Below are 17651 nucleotides of genomic sequence, written 5' to 3' on the forward strand. Positions count from 1 at the left end.
CTTTGCCATCTTTTTTCTTTTTCTTTCCTTCAATTAAACAAACCAAAAACCTTTTTATTCTCCAGTCAGACCAATAAATCTTCTTTTCTCTTGAGTAAACAAGGAGGTTTTTGCTCTTTGTTATGAATTCTCAAGGGTGTCCCACCCCAGCTCTTCCTGTGACAGAAAAATCGAATTTTTGGGAACATTTTAGAGTTTCTGTCCTTGCATTTCTGGTGGCCACACGCAGGTACCCGTGACGAGGACGAGCTCTGTGAGCTGGAGCCGTGCACTTTATTTATTTTACATTTTTAATTCGTTCAGAGCTTGTCTTCCTTAAATGTGAATTAAGGAAGTGCAGGGGGAAGGTGTTACAGCACTCCTTGTGCTTCTAAATTGTCATTATTCCCCATTATATCCCGTTATTTCCCATTCTATATCATTATTTCCCCTTATATTGTCATATTTCCAGTGGGGGATGGATAATTAGTGCATCTTGGGGATCATAATTAGGGTAATTAGGGATCTTTGCTGTTCTGGGCCGTGTCCCGTCCCTGTGTCACCTCTGTCACCTCCTCCCTCACACTCTCACTCATTTCCATGTAAGAATTGCAGCTTTTGGTTGGAATCAAATTTATTCAATCCAATTTATTCAGATTTATTCAAATTTATTCAAACGCCGCACTCCGATTTGTAATTAAATGCGGCCCAGCGGTGACAACGCCTCCATTCCCAGCCCTGCCGCCGGTTCGCTGGGCTCACTGCTGCCCAGGCACAGCCCGCGGGTTCATTAACGCCCCGTTCCGAGAGGAGCGGCTCAATTAACGCCTCATTAACGCCTTGAATTAATTACCGCGCCGTGAGGCGGCGCTGACGTCACCGGCGCGCGGCGGCGGGCGGAAGTGACGCGTGACTCGCGCGCTGCTGCTCGCAGTCCCCGGTGGAGGCGGCGGTGAGCGGGGCCGGGGGGAGCGCGGCGGCGCTGAGGGGACACCGGCGGCGCTGAGGGGACACCGGGGGCACAAAGGGGACCCCGGGAGCGCTGAGGGGACCCCGGGGGCACAAAGGGGACCCCGAGGGCGCAGAGGGGACCCCGGGGGCGCAGAGGGGACACCGGGGGCGCTGAGGGGACACCGGCGGCGCTGAGGGGACCCCGCGGGCGCTGAGGGGACACCGGGGGCGCTGAGGGGACCCCGGGGGCGCTGAGGGGACACCGGGAGCGCTGAGGGGACCCCGGGAGCACAGAGGGGACACCGGGAGCGCTGAGGGGACCCCGGGGGCGCTGAGGGGACACCGGGGGCGCTGAGGGGACCCCGGGAGCGCTGAGGGGACACCGGGAGCGCTGAGGGGACCCCGGGAGCGCTGAGGGGACACCGGGGGCGCTGAGGGGACCCCGGGAGCGCTGAGGGGACACCGGGAGCGCTGAGGGGACCCCGGGAGCACAGAGGGGACACCGGGAGCGCTGAGGGGACCCCGGCGGCACAGAGGGGACACCGGCGGCGCTGAGGGGACACCGAGAGCGCTGAGGGGACACCGGGGGCACTGAGGGGACACCGAGAGCGCTGAGGGGACCCCGGGAGCACTGAGGGGACACCGCGGGCGCAGAGGGGACACCGAGAGCGCTGAGGGGACACCGGGAGCGCTGAGGGGACCCCGCGGGCGCTGAGGGGACATCGGCGGCGCTGAGGGGACACTGGCGGCGCTGAGGGGACACCGGGAGCGCTGAGGGGACCCCGGGAGCACAGAGGGGACACCGGGAGCGCTGAGGGGACCCCGGGGGCGCAGAGGGGACACCGGCGGCGCTGAGGGGACCCCGGGAGCGCAGAGGGGACCCCGGGGGCGCTGAGGGGACCCCGGGGGCGCTGAGGGGACACCGCGGGCGCTGAGGGGACACCGGGAGCGCTGAGGGGATACCGGGGACGCTGAGGGGACACCGGGAGCACAGAGGGGACACCGGGAGCGCTGAGGGGACACCGGGAGCGCAAAGGGGACACCGGGGGGCTTTCAGTAAAGCGAGGGATTAGCTCTAAGTGGCGTGGTTCTCTTGTTAATTAATATTCTGCCTCCTGACGGGTAATTATGGTTTCTCTGCTCGTGTTAATTAGTGCCATGCTCGGTGTTTCTCGTTCCTTGGGTCGGTGGTCGTGCTGCAGTTACCTTTTCCTCAGTGACAGCTGATTCCAGCTCAGTTGGCTGCTTTATTTTCATCCTTATCTCAGCAGTTCTGCCCGATATCCCGTCAATTCTGCATTCCTCGTGTCCTTTTTTTCCCAAGTTTTGTTACCTCCCCCGAGGTCTCGGTCATTATTAAACGTGTGGCACCAAACCTTGGCCATAAATTGGTTTTTGTGCCCTCCAGTAGCTCCCTGAGCTCTCAGCAGAGTCTTTCCTTTGGGTTTAAAATAAACATTTTTTGGCTCATCATAAATCAACTCCAGCATGGCTTTACTCAAAACTAAAACATTAAGTGTTTGCACTGAAAAAAATGGGTGTAAAATAGATTTATTTCGATTTTTTTCTATTTATTTGTGGGCTTTGTCAACGTCTCCTCCTTTTACAGAGGGTGTTTTTTTTAAACTCAAATGGGTGATGAAAAGGATTCTTGGAAAGTGAAGACTTTAGATGAGATTCTCCAGGAGAAGAAGCGAAGGAAGGAGCAAGAGGAGAAGGCAGAGATCAAACGTATGAAAAATGTAAGCTGCCCTTTGGGACTCATTTTAATGGAATTATTTGCTTTCTTAATAGAAAACTGCATTTTAATGGGGTGCAGTCCTGATTTTCTGGTGATTTTCCTGATTTTCTCATGCTCTGTCAGCTGAAGTTTTTTCTGTGTGGTCTCTAAGTTTAACAAAAATATTATAATTGTTATTGGTTATTGGTCAGAATTATTATTTAGTTAGTGGTCAGAAAAGATAAATTAATGTAGTTAATAACTTAAATTTATATAATTATATACAGTCATTAATGTTTAAATAAATGAATTTTAAAGAAATAAAAATATATAAATAAATAAAAATAAATAATCCGCTGGGGCTTGCAGTTCAAGGAACAACTTTTAAAGGTCTTAGAGAAGAATGGGTTAAAATCATGGGTTTGGAATCACTTTTATCTTGCTGTTTGGTTTTGTACAGCTGTGTACAAAATAATTATTGCAGAAAAAAGCCACACAATAGTTACTGCACTCCTCCTCAGTGTTCAATTTTGTCTAATTATGTCAAATTAATGCAGCTCTAAGAAAGTGCTGCTGTCATAAATCAGTGGATTTTACAGTCCAGGCTGAATTCTTGAGCCAGCAGTGGAAGATTTCAGTAATACTGAATTATTTTCATGTTGAGCCATACAAATCACTGGGTTTTTCTCTCTGCTGTGGTTCCCTCAGTCAGATGACAGGGATTCCAAGAGGGATTCTCTTGAAGAGGGGGAGCTGAGAGACCATCGCATGGAAATCACCATCAGGAACTCGCCGTACAGGAGGGAAGACTCCATGGAAGACAGGTAAGAGTGAGGAAATAAAAAGAGACCTTAACATTTCAACGTCCTGAGAAGAGGGTTTCAAATATCTGAAGGGAAAATCAAAATTTTATTAGTGTGCAGAAGTGGAAATCCTTTTTATAGAACACCCCAGGGTAAATTTTTGAAGTGCTGGTTACGATTTAACAGTGTTGTGTTCCAGTTTTGATTTGTTGTGGGAGCTCAGTATAAAATGGGAATCTTTTCCAAACAAGGAAATCTGATTTCTCCTGTCACCTCCCTGAGTTTATCAAACTCCCTGAGTTTATTCCTGTCCTGCCTTTCAGGGGAGAAGAAGATGATTCCTTGGCTATCAAACCACCCCAGCAAATGTCCCGGAAAGAAAAAACCCATCACAGGAAAGATGAGAAGAGGAAAGAGAAACGCAGGCACAGGAGTCACTCTGCAGAAGGTGCTTCTTGCCACTCTTGGAACTTTCTGCTTTCTGGAGCAGAGTAAATTACAAGAACTCAGACTGAAGGAAACACAGCAGCTGGATAAGGCAGAGGAATTTAAACTGTTATCATTTCTTTGGCTGTGCTTAGGGCCCTTAGGGGAACGACAGGGGTGTGAACGTGGTTGAGAGGACAGAAATCACTTTGAGACAGGGACACTGAGGTCACTTTTACTCCTTGAAGCCTGATAAGATTCTCTCTGGCTTCACTGAGTGAAAGACCTCTGATCTTTGTACCTGCCAAAGAAAGAAATATCCTTCTTAGAGACATTCCCATTGTCTTCCTCTCAATTACAACAAATTTTTACTTTAATACAAGTATTCATGCAAAATCTTACAGACTTTGGGCTTTCCAACCCCCTTCCAGAGCGGGATTTTCCCTTTTAGAAAACAACAGAGGTCATGGCAACAGTTCCCATCAGTTTCACCCCCTAAGTTTTGCTTCTGGTGGTTATTTTGAGCGGTAACACTCGGAAATTGATTTCTGTTTGTTCAAGGGAAGCATGCCAGAGTGAAAGAGAAAGAACGGGAGCATGAGCGTAGGAAGAGACATAGAGAAGAGCAGGATAAAGCCCGGCGTGAATGGGAGAGACAGAAACGGAGAGAGATGGCAAGGGAGCATTCCAGGAGGGAGAGGTACATCCATCCCTCCCTCCCCTGGGGAGGGACATCAGCAGCTGCCTCCTCTGAGCATTTCTTGTTGTGAAATGACCAAAAAAAAAAAAAAAAAAATCCACAGTGAAAACTTGTCTGTGCTCCTGGGAATGTGTTGTCTGATGGGGAATGTGTTCTTTGCTTTAATTGTTTTTAAGTGATTTATTACCATGGACATTCCAGGTGAATTCACTGCCAGTGGTTCACTGTAATAAAAAGATTGGATGGTCTTAGAGGTTTTTTCCAACCTAAAAAAATAAGTACAAACCAGATTTGCACAGGAGGTTAATTATCTGGATTGTCAGGGGATTAATTAATTGGACTGGCTTAATTTCTGCTTAAATCCTGATAGGGTGGAGGACTCCTGGTCTTGGTCTTTTAAACCCGTTTTTTAAAGGATCAGCTGAAAAACTCCACCTGATGCACAACTGGGGGTGTTGATAAGTTGAGTTCAGTGGTTTGGTGCTGCAAACCAGTTTTCCTTCTCTTCACGAGCTGAATTTGTAACAAACAAAAATTATTTTCCAGAGATCGTCTGGAGCAACTGGAGAGAGAAAGGGAAAGAAAAATCCGGGAGCAGCAGAAGGAACAGAGGGAGCAAAAGGAGCGAGAGAGGAGAGCTGAGGAGAGGAGGAAGGAGAGGGAAGCCAGGAGAGAAGGTGACTCCCTCTGCATAAATCTTCTTCATATTTACTATCACTTTCCTACCTGCTGACACAGTGGAGGGATAGAAAGTGGTTTTTGTTAAAGCAGTGCCAGAATTTATAAAAGAATTAAAGTGGGGGGGGCCTTTGACATGGAAGGGAAAAGGAAATTTAAGTTTTACATGGGGAAATAAAACAATGTGATGATATTATGTGCCTTAAATATCCTGAGAAGTTGGTCACTCAGTGAGTCTTTGCCTTTTCCTGTCAGGGAGATTTCCTATAAAAACAAGATTTCTGGTGGTGCCACTGTGTGCACCCAGCACAATCCCAGTGGTTCTGAACTCTTTGGCTGAGTTTAACTCAGTTTGATAAAGGTTGAAACCTCAAAATTCAATGTTTTAAGGATTTGGGGGAATAAATTGTAAAAAGGGAGAGGTCATGTAAGTACTCCAGGCATGGGAAATGCTGTAGTGGGAGTCAGGTGGGAGGATCTGATGCCTGAGCAGTTTAAGTTCTGCACTTGAACTCTTTGCACGGCGTGTTGGGTGTTTGCAATCTCAGCTCAGATCATTTTTGGTTCAAGGATCTCTGTCCCAGCTTTCAGAGGTAAAAATCAGAGCCCATTCCTGTGATCAGGTGGAAAAGATTCAAGAATAGCAGAACAAACCATATTTTTTGCTTTCTCTTTCTTGCTCAGCTCATACCAAACAGCTCCTTTTTGTGCTTGGCTTTATGCTGATAGTGCTCAATCTGTGTAACCTTTCATTTAATTGGTTTTATTGTTCTGAATGTTCTGTCAGCTCCTTCTAAACCTCAGCTGGTTTTATTCTTTTACATATTTTCCACTTCTTTCTCTGGCATTAATGCTTTAGAATCAGGGTGTTTACTGTGTAACATACAGGGCAGCTTGCTTCTGTTTTTAAGTGTGGCAGCAGCTTTCTCTAAGCAGTACAAATCCATATTTTATTTGAGATAAATCAAAGCCCTTCATTCTCCCAGATTTAAGTAGGTTCATCTCCCACTCTTCCCCGTTACCCTGAAAAAAAAAAAAAAAGAAAATCATTCAAATCAGGTGGCTGTGGCAGACAGGACAACTCTAATTAGGCAGATGTAACAATTTCTTTGGTTTTGTTTTCCCTAGTTTCTGCACACCATAGAACAGTGAGGGAAGAATATGGAGACAAAGTAAAAATGAGACCCTGGAGTCGCAGCCCTTTGCGCCAGCAGAGAGACAAGCTTGAGCAAGGAGAGAGCAGGAAACCAGGTAGCATCTGCCACTCTACACTGTCTTGGGGGGCAGCAGGAGCTGGGCTGGGGTAAAAATCGAATTAAATTAATTTTTAGTCTCAAACAAAAATCCCAGGTGCTCAGTTAAAGTCTTGTCCAGCTCAGCCCCAGCGGCGTAACTCTGGAATCTTCACGAACATCTCTTTCCTAAATCAGTGCTGGTTTTGCAGGAGATGCACAAGTGAGAAATGGAATGGGTTTAGGGGTAGGACTAGCAATTGGAAAAGTTTCAAAATGAGTTACCCCGTTCAGTGGTGAAAGAAGCAGCTGACTGAATTTGTAAAATCCTGCAGTTGAATTGCCTTGCAGGTTAAAAAGGGATTGGTTACTCCAGCTCCAACTGGATTTGGGGTTAGGAGCTAAACTATAAAAAGTGACCTCCCAGGGATCAATGTAAGCATCACTGATTCTGTCATCTTGAAGAAGAAATTAAATTCTGAAGGCAGAGCTCTGCTTAGATGGTGAATTTTGTTTTCCAAGCCAGACAATGATCACCCCCTGAAGGTTCTGGGGGTAGAGAACTTGCACAAGTGACATAAAAATGCCTTTGTTTGAAGGAGGAAAGCTCTGTGTCTGCCCTGCTAACGTGTGCACCTGTGAAAAGAAGTGTAGCCTCTCAGAGCAGGATGGAATCAGCTGGAATTCCAGGTGGAGGCAGGCAGCAAGGCCTGGGAAACTCCTGCCTCATCAACCACCAGGGATTTTTCATGGTGATCACTGCACTGGAGCAGTGAGCACTGACAGTAAGGGACCCTGTCCTGGTGATTCTTGTCACCATGGTGCTTTTTTTTCCATTTTTCCCTGTTTTAATTCATCTTAGAAGACTTTAGGAGCACATCATATTTAAAAATCAGGTCAATATTCCATATTTTTGGCTGTTGATCCTGCACCTCTGCAATTCAGAAAAGCTGTTTGTCATTGAGCAGAGTGAAATTATTATTTTTTATTTTAGTGCTCTGAATTTCCAATACTGAATATTCAGCACTGATTTAATGCCAGCAGAAAGTGAAGCACTTACCTGGGAATTCAGAGGCTTGGAAATGATACTCAATTACCACTGTGTTTTTAATTTTTTGTGGTTTCAGCAGTAAAAGAAGAGAAACCAGAAGAGAGGGATCCTCTGTCAGACTTGCAAGACATCAGTGACAGTGAGAGAAAAACCAGCTCAGCAGAGTCTTCCTCAGGTGATTGAATGCAATTTAGGAGCTGTAATTAATTGTACAGATGTAATTAATTTCTCTGCTGAGCAAACCCTGTAAGTGTTAAGTGCCTGATTATTCCTGGACAGAATCTGGATCAGGCTCAGAAGAGGAAGAGGAAGAGTCCAGCAGTGAAGGCTCTGAGGAAGAGGGAGAGGAAGAGGAGGAGGAGGAGGAGACAGGAAGCAATTCTGAGGAAGTGTCTGAGCAATCAGCAGGTGAGGATAGCACCAAGCAGGGCCTACAGGCGTGTGTGATTTTCTTTTTTTCCTCATCCTGTGTTGTTTTATTTGAACATTTTCCTTTTCTCTTAGTCTAGGCTAGGCTGAGACCTCACAGGTCAAGATAACTAAAAAGAAAAAAACCCAAGTACAAGTCCTATTCTATCCTTTTGTGTAGAGGTAATACCAATTCTTCATCTAAGAAGCCAGATCAGAAACCTGAAAGCCATTTTTGTCTCCCTGACTGGTCAGCAGTTCAGGTGGTTCTGTAGCACATCAGATTCTCTGTAGAGCACAATTTGCACTTCTTTGGGGGGTGGTGAAATCCAAATGTCTTTGTCATGTTGAATTATTTTCTGTTGCAAATGATAGAACTTTTTTTCCAAATGAATAAATGTAATAACACAAAGTTCAGTAAAGAAAGAGAGTGTCTGAGTGCAGCTGTTCTTGTTATTAATTAGTAAAGAAAAGGCACAAGAGCAGGCTCTGATGGCTGGGTGTTTCTCTTTAAAATCAAGATCAAAATCAAGATCAAAATCAAGTTAATAAAGAAATATTCATAATTTATTTACCTGCCCACATCCCAGTTCCCAGAGAATTGATAAGAGTTGTGTTCCCTGTTGGAAGCATTTGCTATCTGGGTGAAACAGAAGCTCTTGGTCACTGACAGTGCAGGAGCCTGGTGAGATAGGAGAGGATTTCAGCAGGGATTTGCCTCCCAAGGAGCTGCAGAAATGTGGATTTTTTCCAATCAAACTCGGTTCTGTTTTGCAGAGGAGGTGAGCGAAGAGGAAATGAGCGAAGAGGAGGAACGGGAGAATGGAAACCACATCCCAGTTGGTACAATGCAAATACTGAATGTTTTAAAGAAGTGTTTGGCTGAGTTTTTTGCAGCTAAAGAAATCTATTTCTACAAATATTTAAAAGATTAGAATGCTATTCTCATGTCAAACTCAGAAATTCCTTGAAATCTGCTTTATGTTTAGAGAGAATCAGTCTAATTGGCTGATGTTTCATTCTCTTTCATTTTGTGTTCTTTTGTCCTGTCCTCTCATCAAAATCAGAGAATGAGACCCAGAATGAGGATGAGACATCCTGGGTCAGTTGTCTCTTTCATTCTGGTGTAAAGATTTCTTTTTCTCACCTGCTGCATTAACACTGGAAACTGCAGGTGAATTCTTGAAAGCATCACCTTTGCCAAGAGGAGAAATTTGGCTTCTCCACCATCCTCTCCCATGCAGTGCTCGATGTCACCACCTTTATTTGCCTAAAGCTGAGTTTAATTAGTCCAGACAGCTCCTCTTTCCACGACTGATTCTGACCTTTAAAGTTCCAGAGTCGAGGTTTGACCGGGATTCTGCAGGGAGTGAGGTGGAGGAGGAGGAGGTCGGGGAGGGATCCCCTCATTCCAATGCCATGACAGAAGGGGAATACATTCCTGATTCTCCAGCTTCCTCCCCCATCGAGCTGAAACAGGAGCTTCCCAAGTATCTTCCTGCCCTCCAGGTAGGGAATCACCCTCTTAAATGTAGATAAAAATGTAATTATATCATTGATATCTGTTATCTTGGTATTGCTGTCTGGAAATAGATCCTTGTGAGAGGATCTGTTTTCATAAACAGAAACTGGTTATTCTTTATGTAGCCAACAGCAAAGTGTAGAAATACTAATAAAAATCAGATTTTTACTAATTAATTATGTGAAAGGTGCTGAGTTGCTGCCTTTGCCTTTGTGTTTCAGATTATTCTATGCAAAAGTGAATGGAATAATTCAGTTAATCTGCTAAAACACAGGCTCTGTCCAGGATTCCTTTAGAAACTATGAAAAACAAACCCCAAAGATACCTTTCTCTTATGGTTTATAGCTGAATTTTTCTGCTAAATTTTAGCTGTGAAGTTGCTGAAGTTTTTGAAAAAGCAAAACCTTCCCCCAGATGCTGGAGGAGTAAATGTTGTCCCTGTGTTTTCTTCAGGGATGTCGCAGCGTGGAGGAATTCCAGTGTTTGAACAGGATTGAAGAAGGAACCTATGGTGTGGTGTACAGGGCAAAGGACAAAAAGACTGGTGGGTATCAGTGCCCTCCACTTTCTTCAGGGCATTTAGGGCTGCAAATTATCATTCTGCATTTTTCAGTGATGAACAAAATCTATTTTAAATATTTCTTTACCAGCAAGCTGCTCGTTTTCAAGGCAAAACAGGACAGATAATTAAATGTTAAATCAGTGAGAGAACACCTGTTAATGTGAATTTTTAACTGTGTGATGGGAAATGCGTTTCCTTTGCAGATGAAATTGTGGCTCTGAAGCGACTGAAAATGGAAAAGGAGAAGGAAGGTTTTCCCATTACTTCTCTGAGAGAAATAAATACAATTCTGAAAGCACAGCACCTGAATATTGTCACTGTCAGAGTAAGGCTGCAATCTTTTATGTCTGAAGTACTTCTGTTGTTGAAATACTCCTCTTGGCTTTTAAATACAAAAATATCAGCAACCCTGGCAGGTCTTGTTTCTGTGAACAGTTGTGTGCTGCTCATAAGGCTCTATAGACATCACTGTCTGCAGAATCTGATGTCTTACAAAAAAATGAGCTGTTTTCTAGTAGAAAAAACACATTTTCTAAGGATTTTACCAATGGCAGCCTCCATCCTCTTGCCAGTACATTTCTAAAACTGATTTTGGATGCTTTTGCTCACGTGGTTCTGTGTTGCAGGAGATCGTTGTGGGCAGTAACATGGATAAAATCTATATTGTGATGAACTACGTGGAACACGACCTCAAGAGCCTGATGGAAACAATGAAACAGCCTTTCCTGCCAGGTACTGCTTGCCACAGTGCCCTGGAATCCTCAGAGCTGGAAAAGTGGCCAACACAAATGGCCCTGCTGGCTTTGGGCAGTGCCATGTGTTGCTTTGGAATGTCCTGTGTTCCTTGGAACTGACACTTCCTGGCTTTTTCTGTTTGTTCTGTAAAACCTGACCCAAATTAAGGTGTTGGCTGATCCTCGTGGTGATGATAGCTGGTGATGAATCCAGTTTGTGTGTTTGGGGTGGAGCTGGGGGAATTTCCCGTGTTCTGAACTGGAAAAGAACATTGGGTTTTCATTTTGGCTGCTTCCTATGAGAGACAATAATTTCTGAGCATAATTTGGATGAATTCCAGCTGCCCAAATGAATTTTGCTGTTTTGTGACACATTTTTATGGTGCTTTTTACTTGTCACTCCTTCCTGCCCCCTTCCCTGTTCTCCAAACAAACAAAACACAAATTAAAGGTAGATTTATTTTCTTCAATTCATTTTTTATCATTCCAGGGGAAGTGAAGACTTTGATGATTCAGTTACTGCGAGGGGTCAAACACCTCCACGACAACTGGATCCTTCACAGAGACTTGAAAACTTCCAACCTGCTGCTCAGTCATTCAGGCATTTTAAAAGTAAGAATTAGGAAAAAAATTGAGGAAATCAGGACAAATTCTGTGCTACAGAGTTATAGCTGTACCTAAAGTTCTGTGCGATGGCCATCGTGGCACTGATGGTGAATGAGCAGAGCTGGAAATGTTGCTTATTTCCCTTTCAGGTTGGAGATTTTGGATTAGCCAGGGAATATGGGTCTCCCCTGAAGCCCTACACCCCCGTGGTTGTGACCCTGTGGTACAGAGCTCCAGAGCTGCTGCTTGGAGCAAAGGTGAGTTCCTCCTTCTGGCTGCTGGAGCAGTGACTGCAGCCTGACTGTATTTTATAAACCATGATTAAAGTGTGAGCATGCTTGGGTCTTTATACTGATTCACAGCTGAAAATCCTGAATATTCAGTATTATTCCTCCTAATGACATCTAAAACCCTTCCATCCTCCCCACACACAGGGTAGGATGGGTGACAGATGGATTTTGTCCCTTGGAATGTTGATGTGGTCAATGCTGATGGATTTCTCATGGGTTGTGGCAAAATGTCACCTTTGGCAGCTGGATTTTAAATGCCTTTTTAAATTAGTCTAAAACCTGTGACATCTGAGAGCAGAACGAGGCACTGGCACTGTTCTAGAATGTTCCCTGCTGGTAACTGAAATCTGGGTGAAATCAGGGTTCTATAGGGCTGCAGTGGCAAGAGCCCTGCCAGAAAAAACACTGGTTTGTCAGCTGTGCTGCTTTGTTTGAGTGGAAAAGAGAGGCATCAGCCTGGAGACTTCCACCTTTCATCCTGAAAGATTTGTGTACATTGGTATTGCTCATAATTCACAGTAATTAGAAATTTGAAATAATTACAGTTGGATATGGGACCGGTTGTGTGTGTTCTGCTCAAAAAAACCCCAAATAAACTCCCAGAAACCACAACGTCCCTCCAAATAACTCAGTGAAAATATCTTCCTGGTTTTTCTGAGGTGTGACTTTATTTCCCTTCTTTCCAGGAATATTCCACAGCCATAGACATGTGGTCAGTGGGGTGTATTTTTGGGGAGCTGCTGACGCAGAAGCCGCTGTTCCCAGGGAAGTCAGAAATCGACCAGATTAACAAAGTTTTTAAGGTGATTTTTTTAATATTTTGGAATTTTGACTAGTTTTAGAAACAGGAGCTTTGGAGTAGTTCATGTTGTTCCTTAACAGAGATTCAGCCTCAGTAAAAAGTTATTTAATTTGCTTTACCACACTTTGAATAGGCTGAGACCACGATTTGTCGTGTCTGTTTTCTCTAGATACTTCCCAACTCCTAATGAATAAATAAAGGATTGCACTCTGAATTTATTAAAGAGGTATTTTTAATTTACAGGATCTGGGTACTCCCAGTGAAAAGATCTGGCCTGGTTACAACGAGCTGCCAGCAGTGAAGAAAATGACCTTCACAGAATATCCCTACAACAACCTGCGCAAGAGATTCGGGGCTCTGCTCTCTGACCAGGGCTTTGACCTGATGAACAAGTGGGTGCCAAATTCCAGGGGATCCTTGGGAATCTGTTGGCAGGAAAACAATTTTCTGTGTTGTGAAAGGTTTATAATATCAAGCCCAGGCTGTGCAGTTAAACTGTGTTACAGGAGTACTTGGTGTGTTAATAGAATGTCTAAAATCTCTCTTGAAATAGCAAAAACTGTAAAATATTCTAATGGAATTACCCTGGATCCCTTTGGAGCTTTTATCTGGCTATCCAAGGGTCTGAGATATCCAGTGGTTTACAACTCTGGGAGGAGATCCCTGCAGAAGCTGCTTGGATGTGTAGTTCCAGCTGCTGTCCCATAAATTATGGGTTCATGGAGGATCCTGCCCTAAAAATCAGCTCTGTTAGATAATGTGGCAGCAATCGTTAACAGAATTCTACCCAATTAAATAATTGCACCTAATACCCAGTCATAGAATATACAAAATTGATAGAATTATACATGATACCCAATTAATAGAATTATACCCAATACCCAGTCATAGAAATATACCTAATACCCAGTAATAAAATTATATCCAGTACTAGCAATAGAATGAAAGCAAATTAATAGAATTATACCCTATTAATAGAATTATATCCAATGTCCAGTAACAAAATGATACCAAAGGAATAGAATTATACCCAATACCCAGTAATAAAATTATACCAAATCAATAGAATTATACCCAATAATAAAAATATACCAAACTAATAAGTTATACCAAATGTCCAATAATAAAATGATACCAAAGTAATAGAATTGTATCCAATGTCAGTAATAAAACTATACCAAATTAATAGAATTATACCCAATGTCCATTAATAAAATTAGACCAAATAAATAGAATTATATCCAATGTCAGTAATAAAATCATACCAAATTAATAGAATTATACCCAATGTCCAGTAATAAAGTTACACCAAATTAATACCCAATGTCCAGTAATAAAATGTACCAAATTAATAGAATTATAACCAATACCCAGTAATAAAATGATACCAAAGGAATAGAATTATACCCAATACCATAAATAGAATTAAAACCAATGAATAGAATTGTACCCAATACCCACTCACAGAATTACAACTAATGGAATTACACCAAAGTAATTGAATTACACCCAACACCAGTAATAGAACCATCCCCAATACCCAGTGCCACAATTCTGTTGAACATCACAGAACCCTCAACCTCATTCCTGAACAGCTGACAATTTTTGGGGGGCTAAAATCTCCCTTTTTTCCGTGCCCCTTGGCAGCTTCCTGACGTACTACCCGGCGCGGCGCATCACGGCCGAGGACGGGCTGAAGCACGAGTACTTCCGAGAGACCCCGCTGCCCATCGACCCCTCCATGTTCCCCACCTGGCCAGCCAAGAGTGAGCAGCAGAGGGTCAAGAGGGGCACCAGCCCCCGGCCCCCCGAGGGAGGGCTGGGCTACAGCCAGCTGGTGAGTGTGGCACAGCTCCAGAGCCTGCCCTGGGCTGGGCTTTGCTTGGGATCCTGAGGGAGGGAGAGTCCAGCTTTCCTTCCCAAAATCAGTGCTGGTGAGTGTGGCACAGCTCCAGAGCCTGCCCTGGGCTGGGCTTTGCTTGGGATCCTGAGGGAGGGAGAGTCCAGCTTTCCTTCCCAAAATCAGTGCTGGTGAGTGTGGCATGGGGCAGAGCCTGCCCTGGGCTGGGCTTTGACTGGGATCCTGTGGGAGGGAGAGTCCAGCTTTCCTTCCCAAAATCAGTGCTGGTGAGTGTGGCACAGCTCCAGAGCCTGCCCTGGGCTGGGCTTTGCTTGGGATCCTGAGGGAGGGAGAGTCCAGCCTTCCTTCCCAAAATCAGTGCTGGTGAGTGTGGCACAAAGCAGAGCCTGCCCTGGGCTGGGCTTTGCTTGAGACCCTGACCACAGGGAAAGTCCAGCCTTCCTTCCCAAAGTCAGGGTTGGTGAGTGTGGCACGGGGCAGAGCCTGCCCTGGAGCAGTGCAACTTTCCTTTCCAAAGCCCAGGGAGAGTCCAGCTTTCCTTCCCAAAGTCAATGCTGGTGAGCATGGCACGGGGCAGAGCCTGCCCTGAGCTTTTGTTGGGATCCTGAAATTCACCTGCACTGGTAGGAAGAGTCCAGCTTTCCTTCCCAAAATCCGTGCTGGTGGATGTGGCACAGCTCCAGGGCCTCAGCTGGGGCTGGGCTTTGCTTGGGATGCTGAGATTCACCTGGACTACCAGGGAACGTCCAGTTTTCCTTCCCAAAGGCCAGGGAAGGTCCAGTTTTCCTTCCCAAAGGCCAGGGAGGGTCCAGCTTTCCTTCCCAAAGGCCAGGGAGGGTCCAGCTTTCCTTCCCAAAGGCCAGGGAGGGTCCAGTTTTCCTTCCCAAAGGCCAGGGAAGGTCCAGTTTTCCTTCCCAAAGGCCAGGGAGGGTCCAGCTTTCCTTCCCAAAGGCCAGGGAGGGTCCAGTTTTCCTTCCCAAAGGCCAGAGCTGCTGAGGTGGGCACTGGAATTGTCTGCCCAGGGAGTGGAGTCACCGTCCCTGGAGGGGTTTAACAAAGCCTGGACATGCACTCAGTGCCAGGGTTTAGTTGATGAGGAGGTGTTGGGGCCATTAGGTTGGACTTGATGATCTCAAAGGTCTTTTCCAACCTGGATTCTGAGTGTGGCACAGCTCCAGAGCCTCACCTGGGGCTGGGATCCTGAGATTCACCTGGACTGGCAGGAAAAGTCCAGATTTCCTTCCCAAAGGCCAGGGAAAGTCCAGCTTTCCTTCCCAGAGTCAGTGCCAGTTACTGCTCTGCTCCCAGGATCATTTCAAGGCACAGTCAGAAAGAAATGTCTGGTTTATCCCAGTGCAGAGCAGTTTCTCCTTTGAAAATATTCACTGTTTTAAACTAAGCTGTTAAATTTGGGTTTGAAATAAATCCAGAGCCAGGTAAATGATACAGATCTTGGGGATAGAAACAGATGTTTTTTTCCAGGCTTGGAGAATTCCTAAAAGGCCAGGCTGGCTTCTCTCTGTGGGGATATCTGTTCTATCTGTCCATGGGAATTGTGCTGACCCCATAAGTATGGCATGTTAGGCCCCTAATTCTAGAAAATTCTTATTACCAGTTCCATGTTTCAGCATGGCTGAAATGGCACTGTACTGTATTGTGCCCAATTTGCAGTTTAAATAATACAAAAAGTTGATTTTTTTGGGGTGTAAACACTGCCATGGAGGATGTGTGTTGGATTAGATGCTCAATGAGTGAAGTTTACACTTACTCACACCCATTTCTTTAATCTTTCTCATGCAGTCAAAAGTGGCTACAGGAACTAGGAACACTCAAATGGCTTTTAGCAATGGCAAATTTTGAAATAATAATATTTAAGGATTATGAATAACTCAGCATGAACCTTAACTGTGATGCCACTAAACCAAACATTTATTTCTCATCTTGAGATGCTTTATTTTTGTTGTTTAGATTTTTGGAGGGGTAAATGCAGCTGCCCAGCCCCTGACCAGTGCCCTGTGCTTGGTTTTCACAGGGTGATGATGACCTGAAGGACACAGGTTTCCATCTGACCACCACAAATCAAGGAGCATCTGCTGCAGGACCTGGCTTCAGCCTCAAGTTTTGAACTCAACATGAAAAAGGAGGGGGGAAAGAAAAACCCCAAAAAGCAAAAAAAAAAAAAAAAAAAAAAAAATCACAGCACCATTCATGTGAGTGGATTTGAGGGCCCCAGTTCTGTTCTGTGTCAGGGGCACCAGATGTTTTTCCCTGTGAAAAAAACTCAAAAATTATCACAGATTCCAAGGCTCTTGTTTTATAAATCAATGTGGAGTTTATCTGCTGCATTCCATTAGAGGACTGGAGTTAACCTGAAAACCCCAGGATCATCACAAACTGTGACAAAGGACAACTTGAAATAACAGTCCTGGAACAGTTTCTGGTTTATTTTTAGGGGTGGTTTGTTTTGGTTTTTTTTTTTGTTGTTGTTTGGTTTTTTTTGTTTGTTTTTTTTTTTTTTTTGAGTTTGTTTTGTTTTTGTTTTGTTTCTTTTTTTTCCTTGTAAATTTGTAGAATTAAAATACATTTTCAATTGTTTAATAGTGTGAAGGATTTCATTGCTTCACATGCAGCAAAGTGGGATGTTGGTGACAGTAAAGAGAGTTTATTTTTTATTTAAAGTAAGTAAATTTGTGTCTGAATATATTTAGAGCAAAAAGAACAATGGCAATTCTGAGGTTTGTATCCTGTTACCTTGGAGAGAGCTGGGCTGGGTTTGATACTCCCTGACCAGATTTTTTTTTTTTGTTTGTTCTGTAAATGTATTTACAGTGGTGCAAAATTACTCTATTGTTTTATAAATCAAAAAGATTTAATATGGAGACTTGAAACTTTATTTCTTGTGGAAGTTTTTTTTTTTTTAATATATGCCCTTTTTCCATCCAGAGAAGAATTCAGCTTTAGTGGTTGTGCAAGGCCACATTCCAGTCCTTTCTGGGGAAAGAGGAGAGGAGGAATCATGCTGGAATCTCATCCTCTGGAGCCCCTGATTTGTGAAGCTGTCACTTTGTTTTGGGAACAGGGAGATCTGGAAAACACCACATTTTCCTGCAACCACAGCTGGGCACCAGGCCAGTAAGGGATTAACTCCAATCCTAAACATTTTATCACTTCCAGTCCATTTTGGAGAGTTTTCCTGGGGAAAGGCCGTGGGGCTGGAATGTGGATGTGCTGCAGTTGTGGTGAGTTGGGAAAGCAGTCTGGTTGTTTTCCTGTGCAGGAAGACAAAACTCCCTGTTCCCCTCAGCCCTGAAGGAGAAACAGCTGAA

At 44.5% G+C, this 17651-nt stretch overlaps 1 protein-coding gene across 5 annotated transcripts; it reads left to right on the forward strand.

Moving 5' to 3' along the window:
• Nucleotides 1-873: 873 nt before the first annotated feature.
• LOC128818374 (cyclin-dependent kinase 11B) lies at nt 874-17218 on the forward strand. Of its 5 annotated transcripts, none has more exons than XM_053997652.1 (20): nt 874-931; nt 2540-2672; nt 3359-3474; nt 3777-3901; nt 4441-4579; nt 5126-5256; nt 6386-6508; nt 7620-7715; nt 7820-7948; nt 8726-8791; nt 9282-9457; nt 9924-10014; nt 10236-10357; nt 10659-10764; nt 11257-11378; nt 11522-11629; nt 12349-12465; nt 12708-12856; nt 14112-14301; nt 16358-17218. In XM_053997652.1, exons 2-20 carry the CDS (start codon nt 2562-2564, stop codon nt 16448-16450), a joined length of 2310 nt encoding a protein of 769 aa, XP_053853627.1. In that variant the 5' UTR covers nt 874-931; nt 2540-2561; the 3' UTR covers nt 16451-17218. The 5 variants fall into 5 exon arrangements, with proteins under 5 accessions (XP_053853627.1, XP_053853629.1, XP_053853626.1 ...); XM_053997654.1 differs by having other exon boundaries at nt 9288-9457; XM_053997651.1 differs by having other exon boundaries at nt 881-931; nt 7617-7715.
• The last annotated feature ends 433 nt before the right edge of the window (nt 17219-17651 follow it).

Source organism: Vidua macroura, chromosome 23 (genome assembly GCF_024509145.1).
Source record: "Vidua macroura isolate BioBank_ID:100142 chromosome 23, ASM2450914v1, whole genome shotgun sequence".
Lineage (NCBI taxonomy): Eukaryota > Metazoa > Chordata > Aves > Passeriformes > Viduidae > Vidua > Vidua macroura.